At 43.1% G+C, this 17,756-nt stretch overlaps 1 protein-coding gene across 1 annotated transcript; it reads right to left on the reverse strand.

Annotated features, from left to right (window-relative positions):
- Nucleotides 1-16,582: 16,582 nt before the first annotated feature.
- On the reverse strand, nt 16,583-17,533 carry LOC142422822 (olfactory receptor 1f45-like). Its single transcript, XM_075528055.1, has one exon. It carries the CDS (start codon nt 17,531-17,533, stop codon nt 16,583-16,585), a length of 951 nt encoding a protein of 316 aa, XP_075384170.1.
- Between the last annotated feature and the right edge of the window lie 223 nt (nt 17,534-17,756).

Genomic DNA, 17,756 nt, shown 5'->3' on the forward strand with positions numbered 1-17,756 from the left:
CATGAACATTGATAAATTATTATTATTTTCATATCTTACACCGCCTGCTGTCTCCCTTCACCTATGTTTCTGTTGTTTGTCAACTAGGTATGTGTGTGTGGTATGTGTGTCTGTGTATCGATCATTGCAATCAGTTCCAACTTCCTCTCCTCCCCTTCCCCCCACCCTCATGGTATCGCTGCTACTACCATTATTGTTCCAGAGAGGTTTATCTGTCCTGGATTCCATGTACCAAGAGCTCTCAATGTTCCTCTAGTTAGTTAATGCTTTCCCCCCCATCCCCACTGTCATTACCCTGGTTCTACCTCATGAATCTCGCTGGACCATATCATGTATACATAAGATTTTATTGGCTATTTGAATGTACTCCTTGGGGTAATATTAATTCAATTGATTTGCCCATGCTATGACGGGTCACTTCTCTTTAGGTTGTAAACCCAGAGCAGAAAGCCTCATCTTTCTTCTGAGGAGTGGCTGGTGGGTATAAACTGCTGACCTTGCAGTTAGTGGCTGAACTCATAACCCAATACATCATCAGTGCTCTTATTTTTGTGTGCATACACACACACACACACACACACACATTATAGTAGATTCATCTTCGATATCTGATTCACCAATGATATTTTCCCAGGCATTAGCTTGTCTTCTCACTTTTACAAAAGTCTTAGGATGAACAAATGTTTTTAATTTTTAAGAGTTCTCACTTATTTAATCTGTCTTTTGTTGCTTCTGTTATTATTTTTATATATTCTATTGTTAAATGCAGAGGAGCGTGAATGGTGTATTAGTTAGGTGTTGGGCTGGAATCCGCGTGGTTGGGGTTGAAAACCAGCAGCAGCTTTGTTGGAGAAAGACTGAGCTTTCTACTCCTGTAAATAGTTAACATCTTCGACAGCCCTGGAGGGTCAAAAGGAGTCAGCATTGACTTGAAGGCAGTGAGTTTTTGATCGCTAAATCCTAGACCTGGCAAGATAGCCCTCGTTTGTTGTTCTAAAATTTTAAGATATGTATCTTTGGTTCCTTAATCCATTTTCAATTTGCTTTGTGTGAATTAAGAACCATATTTCATTTGGAAATCCAGTTTTCCCAGGATAATTTATTGAAGAGAATCTTATTCCCATCGAATGGACTTGGTACCTTTGTCAGTACTCATTTGAGTAGTCTGGGTGTATTTCTGGCTTCTCAGTTCTATTCCATTCGTCCGTGTGCAGTTTGTTGTATCAGTGCCAGCTTCCCCTGCCATGTCCCTTTTAATCTCTTGTTGCAGGTGTTATCTCCGTACGTTTACCTAACCTGCATGTCATATATATACATTCATACAAAATTGAGAAAGAATATGAACAAATGACCCAACTACAGTGACAGAATGAAACAAAGGAAAACTTCAATTAATAACAAACAAAAATATTAAAAATTGGATTAAGGATCCATTGGGTCAGTGATCACTGACAAAGTGTCACAGTTTGACTAACAACAGCTGCATAAGCCACCCTGAAATGTTCTCTGTCTGATAACAAAGCCTTTCCCAGTCATAGTCACAGGGCGTTCGTCAGTGCCTTAATCCACATGGATTTTTTTTTCTAACTTGTTGGAGGAAGTGTCATATAACTTTCCAAACTGGTTGTACAATTTTACAGTTCCACCAGCAGTGTATGAGGGTTCCAATCCCTGACACCCCTCCATCATTTGCTCTTTTCTCTCTTTTTTGACTTTGAGGGCTCCACTGTTTTTCCAGAAACCCTGGTGGTGTAGGGGTAATGTACTGAGCTGCTAACCACAAGGTTAGTTGTTCAAAAGTACCAGCTGCCCCACAAGTGAAAGTCCAGGCTTTCTATTCTGGTAGACGTAGAGTTTCAGAAACCCACAGGGTCAGTTTTACCCTGTCTTAAAGGATCACTATGAGTCAGAATCAACGAAATGGTAGTGAGTTTGGCTTTTGATTTACTGTACTGTGAGTTTCAAACATAGCTCTAAAGCTGCCCAGCAAGGCGCAGGGCACTGGTAACTTTTACCAGCTCCACTCATGCAGAGAAAGAGTTTGCAGCTTCTGCTGAGCATGCAAATGTGGGTTAGAGAGCCTCCGTATACCCGGAATGGCTCATCCTGCTACAATAGCTTCTAGTGCTATTCATTTTCAGCTCGTTTTAGCTTTTAATTTTTTTCCTTCAGAGACTTAAGGCTTTAGGTTTTTCTCATATTTGTTTCCTCACAATTGAAGCAGGGTTGTGTAGTATGTCTTTCTAGGTCACCATTTTAACCCGAAGTTCTTAGACTGTTTTAGAAGGTATTTGTATTGTAGTAAGTGCACATCATTTCCCTACACTCTATATTTATTTATAGCACACAGAAATCAGTGGCACTAATTGCATTCACTGTGTTCTCTACCCATTGCTATGTCCTTATGTCATGAATTAATGCTGAATTTGGGAATAATAGAGACAATATACATTTAAGGGGAGAGAAGAGCAAGAAATTCAGATAAATTCGGAATTCATTAATGGATCCAAGAATTGGCTTATAACAAATAAATGTCACCAGATTCTACCAAATCTGTTCACCAAAATTTTTTAAATAAAATAATAATAAGAAAATACGTTGGAAATGTATAGTAATAAAAATTAATGTTACATTTTAATTTATATTAAAGTTATACTTGTATAATTACACATGTTAACACAATTACATGAAAACCAAGTGAAGTAGATGGTATTCTGTCAACATATGAAACCCTCAGAATATGACATGCATGAAAGTAATTGTAATAAGTCATACTAATTGAAGGGGGATATTCCATAGACTCCAGCAAAATGAGCAAATCTATCATGGAAGAGGTACAGCCAGAATGTTTCTTAGAAGTGAACCTGAATCCGTAGCAACTTGAGGGAACCAGACAATGACATCAATGGATGGAGACGGACATTTAAACCTCACCTTCTTTCACACTCACCCCTGTCCACATAACCACATACTGTGGAACTTCAGATAGTTTGTGGGATTTTACATGATGTTTTTCCATTTTAAAAGACAATTTGAAACCCTTTTATACAAAGCAAAAGAAGTAGGTTTCTTTCAAACTTTTTTTTTTTTTTAACAATTTATTGGGGCTGATACAATTCTTTACACAGTTCATACATATACATACATCAATTGTATAAAGCACATCTGTACAGTCTTTGCCCTAATCATTTTTTTTTCTCTTTTCTTCTTTTACATTTTATTAGGGACTCCAACAACTCTTACCACAATCCATACATATACGTACATCAATTGTATAAAGCACATCCATACATTCCCTGCCCCAATCATTCTCAAGGCATTTGCTCTCCACTTAAGCCCCTTGCATCAGGTCCTCTTTTCCCCCCCGCCCCTCCCTCCCCTTTCCCCCCTCCCTCATATGCCCTTGGTAATTCATACCTCGTTATTTTGTCATATATTGCCCTATTCGGGGTCTCCCTTCCCCCCTTCTCTGCTGTCCCTCTCCCAGGGAAGAGGTCACATGTGGATCCTTGTAATCAGTTCCCCCTTTCCAACCCACTCACCCTCCACTCTCCCAGCATCGTCCCTCACACCCTTGGTCCTGAAGGTATCATCCACCCTGGATTCCCTGTACCTCCAACCCTCATATGTACCAGTGTACAGCCTCTGTCCTATCCAGCCCTGCAAGGTAGAATTCGGATCATGGTAGTTGGGGGGAGGAAGCATCCAGGATCTGGGGGAAAGCTGTGTTCTTCATCAATACTACCTCACAGCCTAGTTAACCCATCTCCTCTCCTAAGCCCCTCTATGAGGGGATCTCCATTGGCCGACACTTGGGCCTTGGGTCTCCACTCTGCACTTCCCCCTTCATTTAATATAATATATATATACACATACATATATACATATACACATATATACACATACATACACACACATATCTTTTTTTTTTTTTTGCATGATGCCTTATATCTGGTCCCTTGGGTACCTCGTGATCGCACTGGCCGGTGTGCTTCTTCCATGTGGGCTTATTTGTTTCTGAGCGAGATGGCCGCTTGTTCACCTTCAAGCCTTTAAGACCCCAGACACTATCTCTTTTGATAGCCGGGCACCATCAGCTTTCTTCACCACATTTGCTTGTGCACCCATTTGTCTTCAGCGATCCTATCATGGAGGTGTGCAGTCAATGATATGATTTTTTGTTCTTTGATGCCTGGTAACTGATCCCTTTGGGACCACTCGATCACACAGGCTGGTGTGTTCTTCCATGTGGACTTTGTTGCTTCTGAGCTAGATGGCCGCTTGTTTATCTTCAAGCCTTTAAGACCCCAGTCACTATCTCTTTTGATAGCCGGGCACCATCAGCTTTCTTCACCACATTTACTTGTTCACACACTTTGGCTCCAGCCGTTGTGTCGGGAGAGTGAGCATCATAGAGTTCCAATTTAATAAAAGAAGGTATTCATGCATAGAGGGAGTGTTTGAGTAGAGGCCCAAGGTCCTTCCGCCACCTTAATACTTGACCTATAAATATCGACACAAAGATCTATTTCCCCAACCTCCTATATATATATGCATGTACATGTCTTTGTCTAGACCTCCATGAATGCCCTTTGACTCCTAGCTCTTTCCTCCATCTCCCTTGACCTTCCTCCTGCCCTACTACCATGCTTCATCGCCCCCTGGGCTAGAGTATACCTCTTCTCTAAGCAACCTTACCCTTGATCATTTCCCATCAGGCCTGCCACTCCCCCTTCTCTACCCTTTGGGGTCCCATGTTTTTCCCTTGTCCCTGGGTTTGTTACCACCACTTCCTTACCCCCCCTACCCCCCACCCCAAGTCCCCCCGGAACTGTCGGTCCCGTTGTTTTTCATCCAGATAGTTCATCCAGCCTGTCCTATTCAGACAGACCTGTGGAGTCACTAACATGCACGAAAACTAGACAGAGGAACACAAAGCGACAGTATACAACCAGACAACAATACAACCAAAACAAACCACTGAAAAAGAACAGAACAAAACAGTTCCCAAGAGAAAAGCTTGTAGTTAGTTCAGGGATCTTTGCTGGCCCTTAGGAGCGTTTTCCAGTCCAGTCTGTTGGGGCACCACGCCCTGGCCCCAAAGTCCGCTTTCAGCATTCCCTGGGGACCTTGCCACTCCATTCCCTTGCTGTTCCGCTGCACTCCCCCAGTGCATTGCCTCGGTGTGGTGGGATCAGGTCAGGTGCAATTCCCACACTGTGTCTCCGGTGCTGTCCCCTGTATCGCCCTTAGTCACTGAGGGGCATCATGTCTCATAGTAGGGCCAGCCATGTTGTTCTCTCTGTGGACTGACTGCTCTACTCAGGAACATCATCATCACGGCCTGGTGGGCCAGGCTGTGCTCCACTCTCTCCTCCTGCCCCTTCATCTGCTCCCGTGTGCTCTGATCAAATATGTCCATCTCCCATAGCTGCAGGGTCAATGTCGTCCTTTGGAACAAGTTCTTTTCGGGGGAGGGCCAGGAATCCACTTAATTTATGGTGCTGGGGCCAGCCTCCCAGACCTCTCCACCGGTTCCGTCCTCCACGCCGGGATATTGCATTCACACCTTGCGACACTGGGTTGAAGTCTGGTCCCACTTTCCCTGTGGAGATATAAACCATACCCTCCCCTTGGGTGGATTAATGCCCCATTTCTGTCATGCTGATTGTACTTACCTCAGGGGACTCATGTTGTACCTGTCCCTTTGGGTCTGGCTTACCTCGCTTAACATAATTCCTTCCAGCTCTTCCCATGAAATAACGTGTTTCATGTGCTCATCGGTGCTTTTTAGTGCTGCATAATACTCCATTGTGTGTATGTGCCAAAGTTTGCTAATCCACTCGTCTATCGATGGAAACTTAGGCTGTTTCCAAGTCTTTGCTATTGTGAATTGTGCCGCAATAAACATTGGAGCGCATATGACTGGTCGTGTTTTATTTGCTGCTTCAACCGGGTATATGCCCAGTAGAGGGATGGCTGGGTCGTAAGGTAGATCAATTTCCATTTTCTTTAGGTATCGCCAGATTGCTTTCCACAGTGTCTGTACAAATCTGCACGACCACCAGCAGTGGAGGAGGGTTCCTATTTCACCACAGCCCCTCCAACACTTGTTGCTCTCTGATTTACTGATCTGAGCTATCCTGAGGGGTGTTAGGTGGTATCTCATGGTTGTTTTGATTTGCATTTCTCTTATGGCAAGGGACTTCGAGCACTTTCTCATATATTTATTGGCCATATTGATCTCCTCTCTAGTGAAAGTTCTTCTCATTTCTTTTGCCCACTTCCTTAGGGGGTTAACTGTTTTCCTCTTTTTGCAGGTCATGATGGTGTTGTAGATTTTAGTAATGAGTCCTTTGTCTGACGTGTCATTACTAAAAATCTTCTCCCAGTCTGTGGGTTGCCTTGTCACCCTCTTGGCAAAGTCTTTCGAGGTGCACAGGTGTTTTATTCTTATTAGATCCCATTTGTCGATTTCCAGATCACCTGTGTGTGTCCCCTTCCCTGTTGCAGTGAGCCTATGTGCTCCCTGGGCCAGTGCTCTGAGATTAGTCCCGATTCCCTCCTTAATGGTCCTGATGGTTTGGGGTTTGACTTCTAGATCTGTGATCCACCTTGAGTGTATTCTTGTGCATGGGGTGAGGTAGACGTCTTGTTTCAACTTTCTACATGTGGATATCCATTGTTTCCAGCACCACTTATTAAAGAGGGCATTTGCTTCCCACTTGACGTTTTTGGGACCCTTGTCGAAGATCAGTTGTCTATATGCTGATGATTTTACTCCTGGGCTTTCTATTCTTTTCCACTGGTCTGAGTGTCTATCATTGTGCCAGTACCATGCTGTTTTGACCACTGTAGCTGTGTAGTAGGCATTAAAATCAGGTAGGGCGAGTCCTCCAATTGTGTCCTTCTTCTTGAGGAGTTCTCTGCTAATTCTGGGTTTCTTCCCTCTCCATATGAAGTTGGTGGTCAGTTTTTCCAATTCTTTGAAGAAGGTTGATGGTAATTGGATTGGTATAGCATTGAACTTGTAGAGTGCTTTAGGAAGAACTGTCATCTTTACTATGTTCAGCCTACCTAACCATGAGCAGGGGAGCTTCATCCATTTGTAAAGGTCACTTTTGGTTTCCTGTAATAGGGTTTTATAATTATGCTTATATAGGTCTTTAGTATTTTTTGTTAAGTATATTCCTAGGTATTTCAGTTTGTTCTTGGCTACTGTGAAGGGTACTTCCCTCTTAATCGCCTCTTCCATGGCCCTGTCCGATGTGTATAGAAACCCTACCGACTTCTGTTTATTGATCTTGTATCCTGCTACTCTTCCGTATTCCTCTATTGCTGTAAGTATTCCAACTGTGGAGTTTTGGGGGTCTTCAATGTATAGGATCATGTCATCTGCAAATAACGATAGTTTCACCTCCTCCTCTCCCAACTGGATCCCTTTGATGTCCTTCCGCTGTCTTATGTTGTTAGCCAGAACCTCCAAAACGATATTGAATAGAAGAGGGGACAGGGGGCATCCTTGTCTTGTACCCTTTTTCAGTGGTATTGTTCTTGTCTTTTCTCCATTGACTATGATGTTGGCTGTTGGTCTTTCATAGATAGGTTGTATGAGCTTGAGGAACTTACCTTCCAATCCTATCTTCATGAGTGTTTTGATTAGGAATGGATGCTGGATGTTGTCAAATGCTTTTTCTGCATCTATGGATATTATCATATGGTTTTTATCCTTTTTCTTCTCGATGTGGTGAATGATATTGATGGATTTTCGGATGTTAAACCATCCCTGCATCGCTGGGATGAATCCTACTTGGTCGTGGTGAATGATATGTTTGATGTTCCTTTGTATTCTATTGGCCAATATTTTGTTAAGGATTTTTGCATCTATGTTCATTAGAGATATTGGTCTATAATTCTCTACGCCTGTGGGGTCTTTTCCCTGTTTGGGTATCAAAGTAATGCTGGCTTCGTAAAATGAGTTTGGGAGCTTGCCGTTCTTTTCTATGTTATGGAATACTTTGTGGAGGATCGGTGTCAGCTCTTCCCTGAATGTTTGGTAAAATTCTGCTGTGTAGCCATCTGGCCCTGGGGCCTTTTTCCTTGGTAGGTTTTTGATGACACTCTCTATTTCTTCCTTCGCTATGGGTTTGTTGAGGTTCTTGATCTCTGTCTCAGATAATCTAGGGATAGATTGTTTTTCTAAATATTTATCCATGTCTTCCAGGTTTCTGAATTCATTAGAATACAAACCTTCATAGTACTTTGTGATTATCCTTTTTATCTCATTGGGGTCTGTTGTTATTGCCCCCGATTCATCCCTCATCCTGGCTATTGATGATTGTTCCTTTCTATCTTTGGTAAGCTTTGCCAGGGGAGTGTCAATTTTATTAATTCGTTCATAAAACCAGCTTCTAGTTGCGTTAATCCTTTGCATTGTTCTTTTGTCTTCCCACTGGTTTAACTCCGCCCTGATTTTTATTATTTCTTTTCTCTTGCTATTGGAGGGGTAGTTCTGTTGACTCTGTTCTAGTTGTTGGAGGTTTTGTGTTAACATATCTGTCATACGCCTTTCTTCTTTTTTCATGTATGCATTCAGTGATATCAAGCTACCTCTGATAACTGCCTTTGCAGTGTCCCATAAGTTTTGATATGTTGTATGCTCGTTCTCATTAGTTTCTAGAAATTTCCTGATATCCTCTCTGATCTGGACCTTAACCCATTCATGTCGCAGGAGATCGTTGTTTATTCTCCAATTGGTGGCCCTTGCTTTTCTGGGTGCCCTTCTATTAATCTCCAGCTTTATGGCATGGTGGTCTGAGAAAGACGTCTGGATAATATCTATGTGTTTGAATTTACTCAGGCTGGCCTTGTGCCCCAGCATGTGATCTATTCTTGAGAAAGATCCGTGTGGATTGGAGAAGAATGTGAAACCTTTTGCTTTTGGATGAAAGGCTCTATAGATGTCTATCAGGCCCTGTTGCCTAATTACATTGTTTAGCTCTCTGGCCTCTTTGCTGAGCTTCTTTCCCTGTGACCTGTCTTTCTCTGATAGTGGAGTGTTGAAGTCCCCCACTATTATTGTTGTTTCCGTGATTTCTTCTGTCATTTTTTTAATAGTTTTTTTGACGAAATTTGCCGCACCATTATTAGGTGCGTAAATATTCAGTATGCTTATTGCTTCCTGGTTTACTGAGCCTTTGAGCATTATGTAATGTCCCTCTTTGTCTCTTTTTATGTTTTGGATCTTGAGATCCATTTTGTCGGAGATTAAGATAGCCACTCCTGCCTTCTTGGAGTTACCATTTGCTTGGTAAACTTTCTGCCAGCCCTTTATTCTCAGCATATGCTTGTCTGCTTGCTTAAGGTGTGTCTCTTGCAGGCAGCAGATTGATGGGTTATGTTTTCTAATCCAATCCTCCAGCCTCTTTCTTTTAACATATGAATTGAGCCCATTTGTATTCAAAGTGATTATTACAATCTCTGGCTTCATGGTTGCCATATTCTGTTTTGTGTTTTGGGTCTTTGCCTATCTTCCTTCATATCAGTGTACTGCGTTTGAGTGGAGGGTTTCTATCCTGTCCTCTTTTCCATCTGAGACCGTGTTGTCCTGGTACGTGTTGCTGGCATGTTGGCTTCTAGATGGAGATGGGCTATATGGTGGTCTCCTGGAGGTTCTAGTTGGAGCTTGATCTTCTGGCCATAGTGAGTCGGCCAGTATGTTCTGCAGGGTCGGGTGACTTGCAGTATATTTTTTGAGTTCTTCCTTGTCCTGGAAGACCCTTATCTTACCCTCTATCTTAATGGATAACTTGGCAGGGTATAGGATTCTGGGGGAGGCATTTTTATCTTTCAGAATTTGGAAGATGCTGCTCCATTCTCTCCTCCTCTTCATGGTTTCAGCTGATAAGTCTGAGCATACCCTTACCTGCGCTCCTTTGTATGTGACTGTCTTCCTTTCTCTTGATGCTCGTAGAATTTTCTCTTTTTCCTCTAAGTTGGATAATTTTACAATTATATGCCTTGGCGTGTTCTTCTTGGTGTTTAGCTTAGCCGGCGTCCTCTCTGCTTCCTGTATGAGAGTCGGATTCTCCTTTGTTAGGTTGGGGAAATTTTCTTCCAGGAATTCCTTTGCTATCTTGGCGGTCGATTTGTGTGTTATGTTGTGTTCCGGTAGACCGATTATTCGAATATTATTCCTCTTCATAGCATCTGTCATTGATCTCAGGCTGTCTTCTGTTTCTTTAATTTTCCTATCTGATTGTTTTTCTCGCTTGCTTCGTTTGTTTTGAGCGTCCTCGAGTTCACTGATACGGTTCTCAGCCTCCTCAAGCCTAGATATAGCTTCTGTGACCTTTTGTGTGGCCTCTGCTACCTCCTCTGTTAGTTTCTGCAGTTCCTTTTGGTGGATAGTATTCATCCCCTCTATTGTGGACTTCATCCCCTCTATTGTGCATTTCATCCCTTCTATCGTTGCATCCTTATTTTTGTTTGCTTCTCTTAGCTCCTGTATTACTGCAAGCAGAGTTCTGAAGATTTCCTTTTGTGGCTGATCTATATCTGTTTCTTCTATGAGTGACGTTAGGTCTGTTAAAGTGCCTCGTTTTTCTGATTTTTTTGTTGGGAGTGATGTGGTCTGTTGATTTTTCCTTGATCCTTTAATAGGCCCCATGCTTCTGGGAGACAGGAGTAACCTTATTGTGTGGAGGCTCAGGCCACTGTGCCGTCTCCTGGGGTGGCTGGGGCGGGCTGCGGCAGGCTTAGGGCTGGCACTGGGGACCCAACAGGGCCCCAGGTGGTGAGAGCTGGCTGGAGCTCACTGAGGGCTCCTCAGGGACTGCAAAGCCGAGACTGCAGGTGGAGTGTTTGATCTGCCCGGGCTGTGAGCGGGCCCCTTGGATAGCTGTGCAGGCAGCTGCGGGACACTGCAGGGAACAATGGTGTTCGCTCTCCGCCCTTTTGGCGCGAAACCGCTGGGGGCAATGGCGCCCTTCCTCTGCTCAGGCTCAGAGTCGCGGCCGCCGGGGTCCCCGCAGCACCCTGGGGAGGGCACCTACTCTTGTGCCTTGCGCAGGGGGGGGGCCTTGGTGGGCAGACTCAGCAGCGCGGGGCGCGGCGCTCCGTGGAAGCTCAGGGTCCGGGACAGGCGCGGGTTGGGCTATGGCTCCTGTTGGCGGGAAGTGCTCAGCGCAGGGTCCCCGCCAGGAGTGGAGCTGGCGCTAGGCTGCCAGGGGCTGGCGGGGGCGGGCGGGGGTGGGAGGCCAGCGCGCGGAGGGCAGGTGGAGAGGTCCGCGGCAGCGGTGCGGGTGGATGGTCCCCCGTGGGGGTCGCCAGACAACCCGCGGGTCCGCTCCCCTGAGCTTGGATGAATGGAGGGAGGGACGTGGGCCCGAGGGCAGATCGCTGCCCTGTGGGGAGAGGGGAACTGCGGGAGAGGAAAGCTTCTCTCCCAGTGGGGATCCGCGATAGGGAGTGGGGTGTGGGCCGCTGGAGTAGGCAGGGCAGGCAAGTGGCTCTGGGCTAGGCGCCGGGTTTGGGGATGGAGCCTAAGCCGGTCGCCAGTGAGCTCACGGCAGCTTAGTGGCCAGAGATGTCCCACTAGTCCGGTCCTCTTTCACCTAGACCCCTGCTCAGGACAAATACGTGGGGTAGGACTGGGGTGCTGTCCCAGGGGGATATTTCACTCACCAGACTCTTACTATTCAGCTACCTGGTCGCCAATCCCGCTTTGTTTGGAGGAGCTCTCAGAGTATGCGGGTGTCCCTGTCGGCCATCTTCCCCCTCTCGGCTCTTTCAAACTTTTAAGAAATTAACATTTTCTGTTATAGGGAGAATATGAAAAAATAGAGGCTGAATAATAAAAATGATCCCATGTATTCCTCAATGGAAACATTTTAATATGCAAATTTAATGAAAATTAAAAAGATCATGCAATAAACTCAGAAACAGCCTCTGATTCTGAATTCTGCCAGTTTTCACAAAACACGTCGTCTCTCTGAAATGAAAGTTGTGGAAAGCTGCTCTGTTTTCCTCTTTCCTCCTCAAAATCCAGAGACACTCATATGTGTGTAAGAAAGAACTTTAGATCAAAGAGTCATTGTGTATTAAGAAAACATCCCAGACCAGTCCAGGTCAAGTTCATAATCTGATATTTGCCCATAAATCCAATACTAGTCCATCAATCTCTCTTCAGGCTCACAGAGCCTATGCAATGTCACAAAAATGCAGGAAGGTAACAGGCCAGTGGCTGCAACGTCTTGTATGTCCAGGGCTCTCACAGGTCTCAGAGTGGCTCCCTGGGGCTTGTCCACAGGAAAGTGAAAGCAGAGACAGAGAGAAAGGCCAGCTTCCAGAAAGCCATTTATCTTGGTAGCCCTCCAATCAAGGTGTGAACTGATTGACAGGCTACCGAGACCACTTCCAACCATGGGCCTTGACAAAATCAGCGCATGGAGGAGGAGCATTCAAAGAAGGCTCCACCAAGGAAAGTCTCTTCTGTGAACCATGGAATTATTGGCCTGATATCATTATTGATAATTGTAGCTGCTCTCTGGTTCCTGATAATTTTTATCACTTCCCCTTTTAGGAAACAACTGATATCAACTGAGGAATATTCCCCAGAAGTTGAGGTTATTCCCCTTCCTATGGCTTTGAAAGATCCATATCCTGATTGGGTGCAAAGTGTATTGTAGAATAAAATTAGAAACTGGAAACCAGAAAATCCCCTTAAGGAATTGATGTTAGATCTTGAGCAGGCTGAGCTATTGCAACCGAACCCCACGGAAATCTCAGAGGTTTGTTTGGAAGCTTTTGTGCAAGACCCTAAAAAAGTTTATCATCCTCTTCCAGTTTTTCTGCCTCCTTATATTGGTTACTGCATAGGGGGTAGAATATGGTACGTCCCTGCAGGAAATAACCCAAAGAGAAATAGAGTTCCTGACCCTGATTTACCTTATATGGGTGTTTGTAATGAAAATGGCATAAGAATAGTTAACAAATAAGGTGTACAAGTTCCTTTTAGTAATTTAAGTTCTATGGAAAGTTTAGCAAGAGTAGAGCCCCATGGTGCTTGAAGTCGACTGAAGCAAAGCTACCTATTGTGAGGCAACTCATACCTTGGTACAGAAAGACTTGGGAGTTTAATTTATGGGGACTTGGTGGAAAAGAAAGAAGAAGAAATGAAAACCCTAGAGGAACAGCCTCAGAAAGAACAGAAAGAATAGCCAAAGCCTTTCAAGTATTTTTTTTTGATTGATAATGAAATGTGTTAATGCTTTATTGTTTCATAGTTAGAACAATGCACCCTAGTTGGATAAAGTGTAGTCAGATATTTTTAGGAGATTTATGTCTATCACCCTTGTGGTTGAATGAGCTTTAGTTTCAAGATGTACTAATTTTTAACCAAGAATCATTATGTGATTATGTAACTTGTCATGGTCTTGTGGCCTGAGAATTTCCTGATGTATGATCTCAGCCCATTAGCTTTAAGCCAAGAAAAAGAATATATACGTTGAAGCTTTACACGAATAAATTTGGAACAGTCACCCACACCCTTTGGGTAATGTGGTTTCTGTCTCCCAGTCACCGAATCCGTGATTCACCTTGAGGGACCCCTGGACCTCGCTACAGCTGGACTGCAGCAACAGGCTAAAGTTCACCCATGTGTTCTTACAGAACCTATCTTGGCACACACACACACACACACACACACACACGCCCTATCTCAGTCCACCGCTTGCCAACTTGGCCTTGTACACAATTCACTTTTATTGTTGTTTTTATTGGGTGCTTTTATAACTCTTATCACAACCCATACATTCATCCATTGTGTCAAGCATATTCTTACATTTGCTGCAATCTTCATTTTCAAACCATTTTCTTTCTCTTTGAGCCCTTGATATCAGATCCTCATATTTTTCACTCCCTCCCACATAAGCCTTGATGATTTATAAATTATTGTTATTTTTTTATGTCTTACACTGACCGATATCTTCCTTCACCCACTGTTGAATTGTCCATCCCCCTGGGAGGGAGTTATATGTAGATTAAATAATCTTAGTTCCCTCCTTCTTCCTCTACCCCCTTCCCTCCTCATATCCCTATTCTCATTATTGGTTCTGAGGTTTTTATCAGTCCTGGATTCCTTGTCTTTTCAGCTCTTATCTGTACAAGTGTACACAATTTTTAGTCATGTATAATTATTAAAACAAGGACAATATTAAAGTCATATTTCTGCCTAGCAAACTTAAACTAAAATGTAAGTAACTCAAAATGTGCCAGCTTCATTTAAACATAATATTGTGTGAGTGAGGAAAACAAAATATTCTATGTCTAATAATTGGCATTAAGTGAACACCTATAACATAATCCTATGTACATAGTCCCCTTCCATGACAATTTGTAAGCCAGCCACATCATGCTTTTATCCTCCTATTTTGGTATCCAAAATCTATATTACCCACTTAAATCAATCCAGCACACTGATGAGACAAACATGCTTTTGATGTGAAAAAACTTCATTCCATTTGGATCCTTGGGGGTCCACATACATAACCAAAGTAAAATCAGGACAGGCCATTCATAAAGTCCACAACAATATGCACCCATTCACAAACACAAAACTCTTATCTTCTTCTGGTTAGATTATGACTCAACTCAATATGGCCTGCCTCACTTGGCGTATAGGATAGGTCAGAATTATCCCCGTGTTTTCCAAGACTGTAACCCTTTATGAAAGTAATAAGCCTGGTCTTTCTCCCTTGGAGCCACTGGTGGTTTTGAACTAACAACAGTGTGGTTGCAGTCCAATGCATAAACATTACACCACCAGGATGACTTGAGCACACAGGATAGAATGCAGGAGGACACTGAAAAAAGCAAGCCTGCACACTGCAATTAAGGAAGATAATTATTTCTTGTTTAAATTATCCATGCTCCCACTAAAATGTGCATGATACAAAACTCAGGTAAAAAGGTAAATAAATAAATAATTGCTGACCAAACAACTGAGAAATTGGACTATCCAAAGGAACCTACCACCAGGAAGGACAGAAGGCTCTTTAACAACTGTGATTTTCAGCTGACACAACCTTGCATGCAAAAAGCCAAGAGAACCTGAAGCACTCACTAATGAAACACCCAGACTACAGCTTTCAGTATAGATTACTAATGTGTATATAGAAGTATATATCCCATTTGAGGATATTCCCCCCTAAAACTAGGCCAATAGACAACAATGTGATAAATGGAGAAAAGATTACAGGTTTCAAGGTTTAATTTTCCTTGGATCTATTATCAACACGCATAGAAACAGCAGGAAAGAAATCAGCAATTGGCCTCATATATGAAAGGTGAACAATGAACAGAGAAGACCAGAGAAAAATTCATGCATTTGAATTACAGGGTTGGCAAATCATAAGAAACATACCATTGATGGCCAGAAAAACAAACAAATCTCTCTTAGAAAATGTAAAATCTGAATGCTCCCTAGAAGCTAAAATGGAGCGCCTGTGTCTCATATACTTTCAACTTGTGAATAGGAAAGCCCAGTACCTGGAGAAGGATACCAGGCTTGTTAAAGTCAAAGGACAGTCAAAAAGAAGAAGAACATCTAGGAGATGGATTAACACAATGGCTGCAACAAGGAGCTCAATTGTGAGGGTGACATGAGATCAGGCAGTGTTTTGCACTCTTGCTCATGGGTCGCTATCAATGGAAACCAACTAGAAAGTACCTAACAACAACAGACACTTCAATGAGCAATTCCCGGTAAACACAGAAAACTATTTAGGACATAACACAAGTGATCATGAGAGATTTGGAACAATAATAACAAAAAAGATCACTAAAGTCATACCTGTACACAGACAAAGCATAAACATTATTCAAGCTACAGAAATGACAAAGCATCACCCATCCTAACTGATAGGAGGGATAACTTACTTCTTACTAATTATAGCTTTCACTTTACTCTAGTCTTCCTGCTGTCTAGAGAAGCTATTGCTATGTCCAATGAGAATTGCAAATAATTTCTAACAATATCAAATCCAGATCACAAACACCCTTACAAAAATCAGCTAACGCTCAAATTCTGGAAGTCCTTCCTAACACCCTTAGACTGGAATTACCTCGATAAATGCAGTCCTTCCTGATGAAATCAGCAACAAGATGTCTGTGTGTCCTGGTGGTTTGGGCTGGAGGGCATTGGCAGTTGGACAATTCACATTAGTTGGTAATAGGATTAAGCTTCACCTCTTGCACTTCCATAGGTTTCAAATTTATTTTGCCTACTGCCTTCTTTTCAGGAAACAAATCTAAACTAAACTAAAAAAACTACTCAATGCCCCCCTACAATGAAAAGCTTTAATACAATATCCAAGAATACAGGGAAAACACTAAGAATCTGCTTTTGCACCCTGCTGGATCATTCTAGAAATCTCAGAGGGCAATATCACCCACTTTGGGAAACACTGACTCTTAATCTTCCTTTACAAATGCGTGGATGGACAACTGCTAAATGCCAGAGACTAGGGGGAAAAAGTTTTATTACAAACTATGACATTCCCTTATGACATTTAAAACCAATTCATTGTTGAAAAGAAAAAACATTAATACATATTATTTTTTTTAGTGCCCCTTTCATGTCCTTGTTCCTGAGGCTGTAGATGAAAGGGTTCAGCATGGGGGTTACCACCGTGTACATCACAGCAGCTGCAATGTCATTTTCAGCTGAGTGGGTGAGTGACAGGCTAAAATACACAGCAAAGATGGTGCCATAAAAGATGGAAACCACAGCCAGGTGGGAACCACAGGTGGAGAAGGCTTTCCACTTGCCCTTTGTGGATGGGACTCTCAGGACAGCAGTGGTGATGCAAATGTAGGAAACCAGGATGAAAACAAATGGGGTGACCATTATCAGAACCCCCTCAGTATGAATCATCATCTCATTGAGGTGTGTGTCAGAGCAGGAGAGTTTCAGGAGAGCATTCACATCACAGTAGAAGTGGGGGATCCTGTTGTCAGCACAGAATGATAGTTGAGCCATCAGCAGGGTATGCAACAGAGCATGCACATTGACAATGCCCCAAGACCCTGTGACCATCAAGGCACAGAGCTGATGGGTCATCTTTGTTGTATAGTGTAAAGGGTGACATACAGCAACAAAGCGATCATAGGCCATCACAGCCAGGAGGAAATTGTCCAAAACAATAAACAAAATGAAAAAATACATCTGTGTGAGACACCCAGGGAAGGAGATGGTCTGACTGCTTTGTATGTGATTGGTCAGCATATTGGGGACTATGGTAGAGGAGAGACAGAGGTCCACAAAGGACAGGTTGCTGAGGAAGAAGTACATGGGGCTGTGCAGGCGGGAGTCTGTGCTGATGGCCAGGATGATGAGCAGGTTTCCCAGGACTGTCCCCAAGTACATGATCAGGAAGAGCACAAAGAGTATCTGCTGCTGCTGGGGCTTCCAGAAGAGGCCCAGGAGGAGAAACTCGGAGACACTTGAATGGTTGGTCCAATTCCTGTCCATGGCACTGGGTCAATGTTCAACAACCAGTTCAGGCACCTAGAGAGGAGTAATTAAAATCGAGAACAAATTCAATTTCCAATTAAGACAATTTTTCATATCAGTAATGGAATTGCCAAAACAAGATCTGTCTACTCCAACTATGCTTCCAATTTTCCACAATCACTGGTGATATTATTCCTACTTGACTATTGTTTTACAAAATTTAAAATCACATGATAATATT

Source organism: Tenrec ecaudatus, chromosome 12, assembly GCF_050624435.1.
Source record: "Tenrec ecaudatus isolate mTenEca1 chromosome 12, mTenEca1.hap1, whole genome shotgun sequence".
Lineage (NCBI taxonomy): Eukaryota > Metazoa > Chordata > Mammalia > Afrosoricida > Tenrecidae > Tenrec > Tenrec ecaudatus.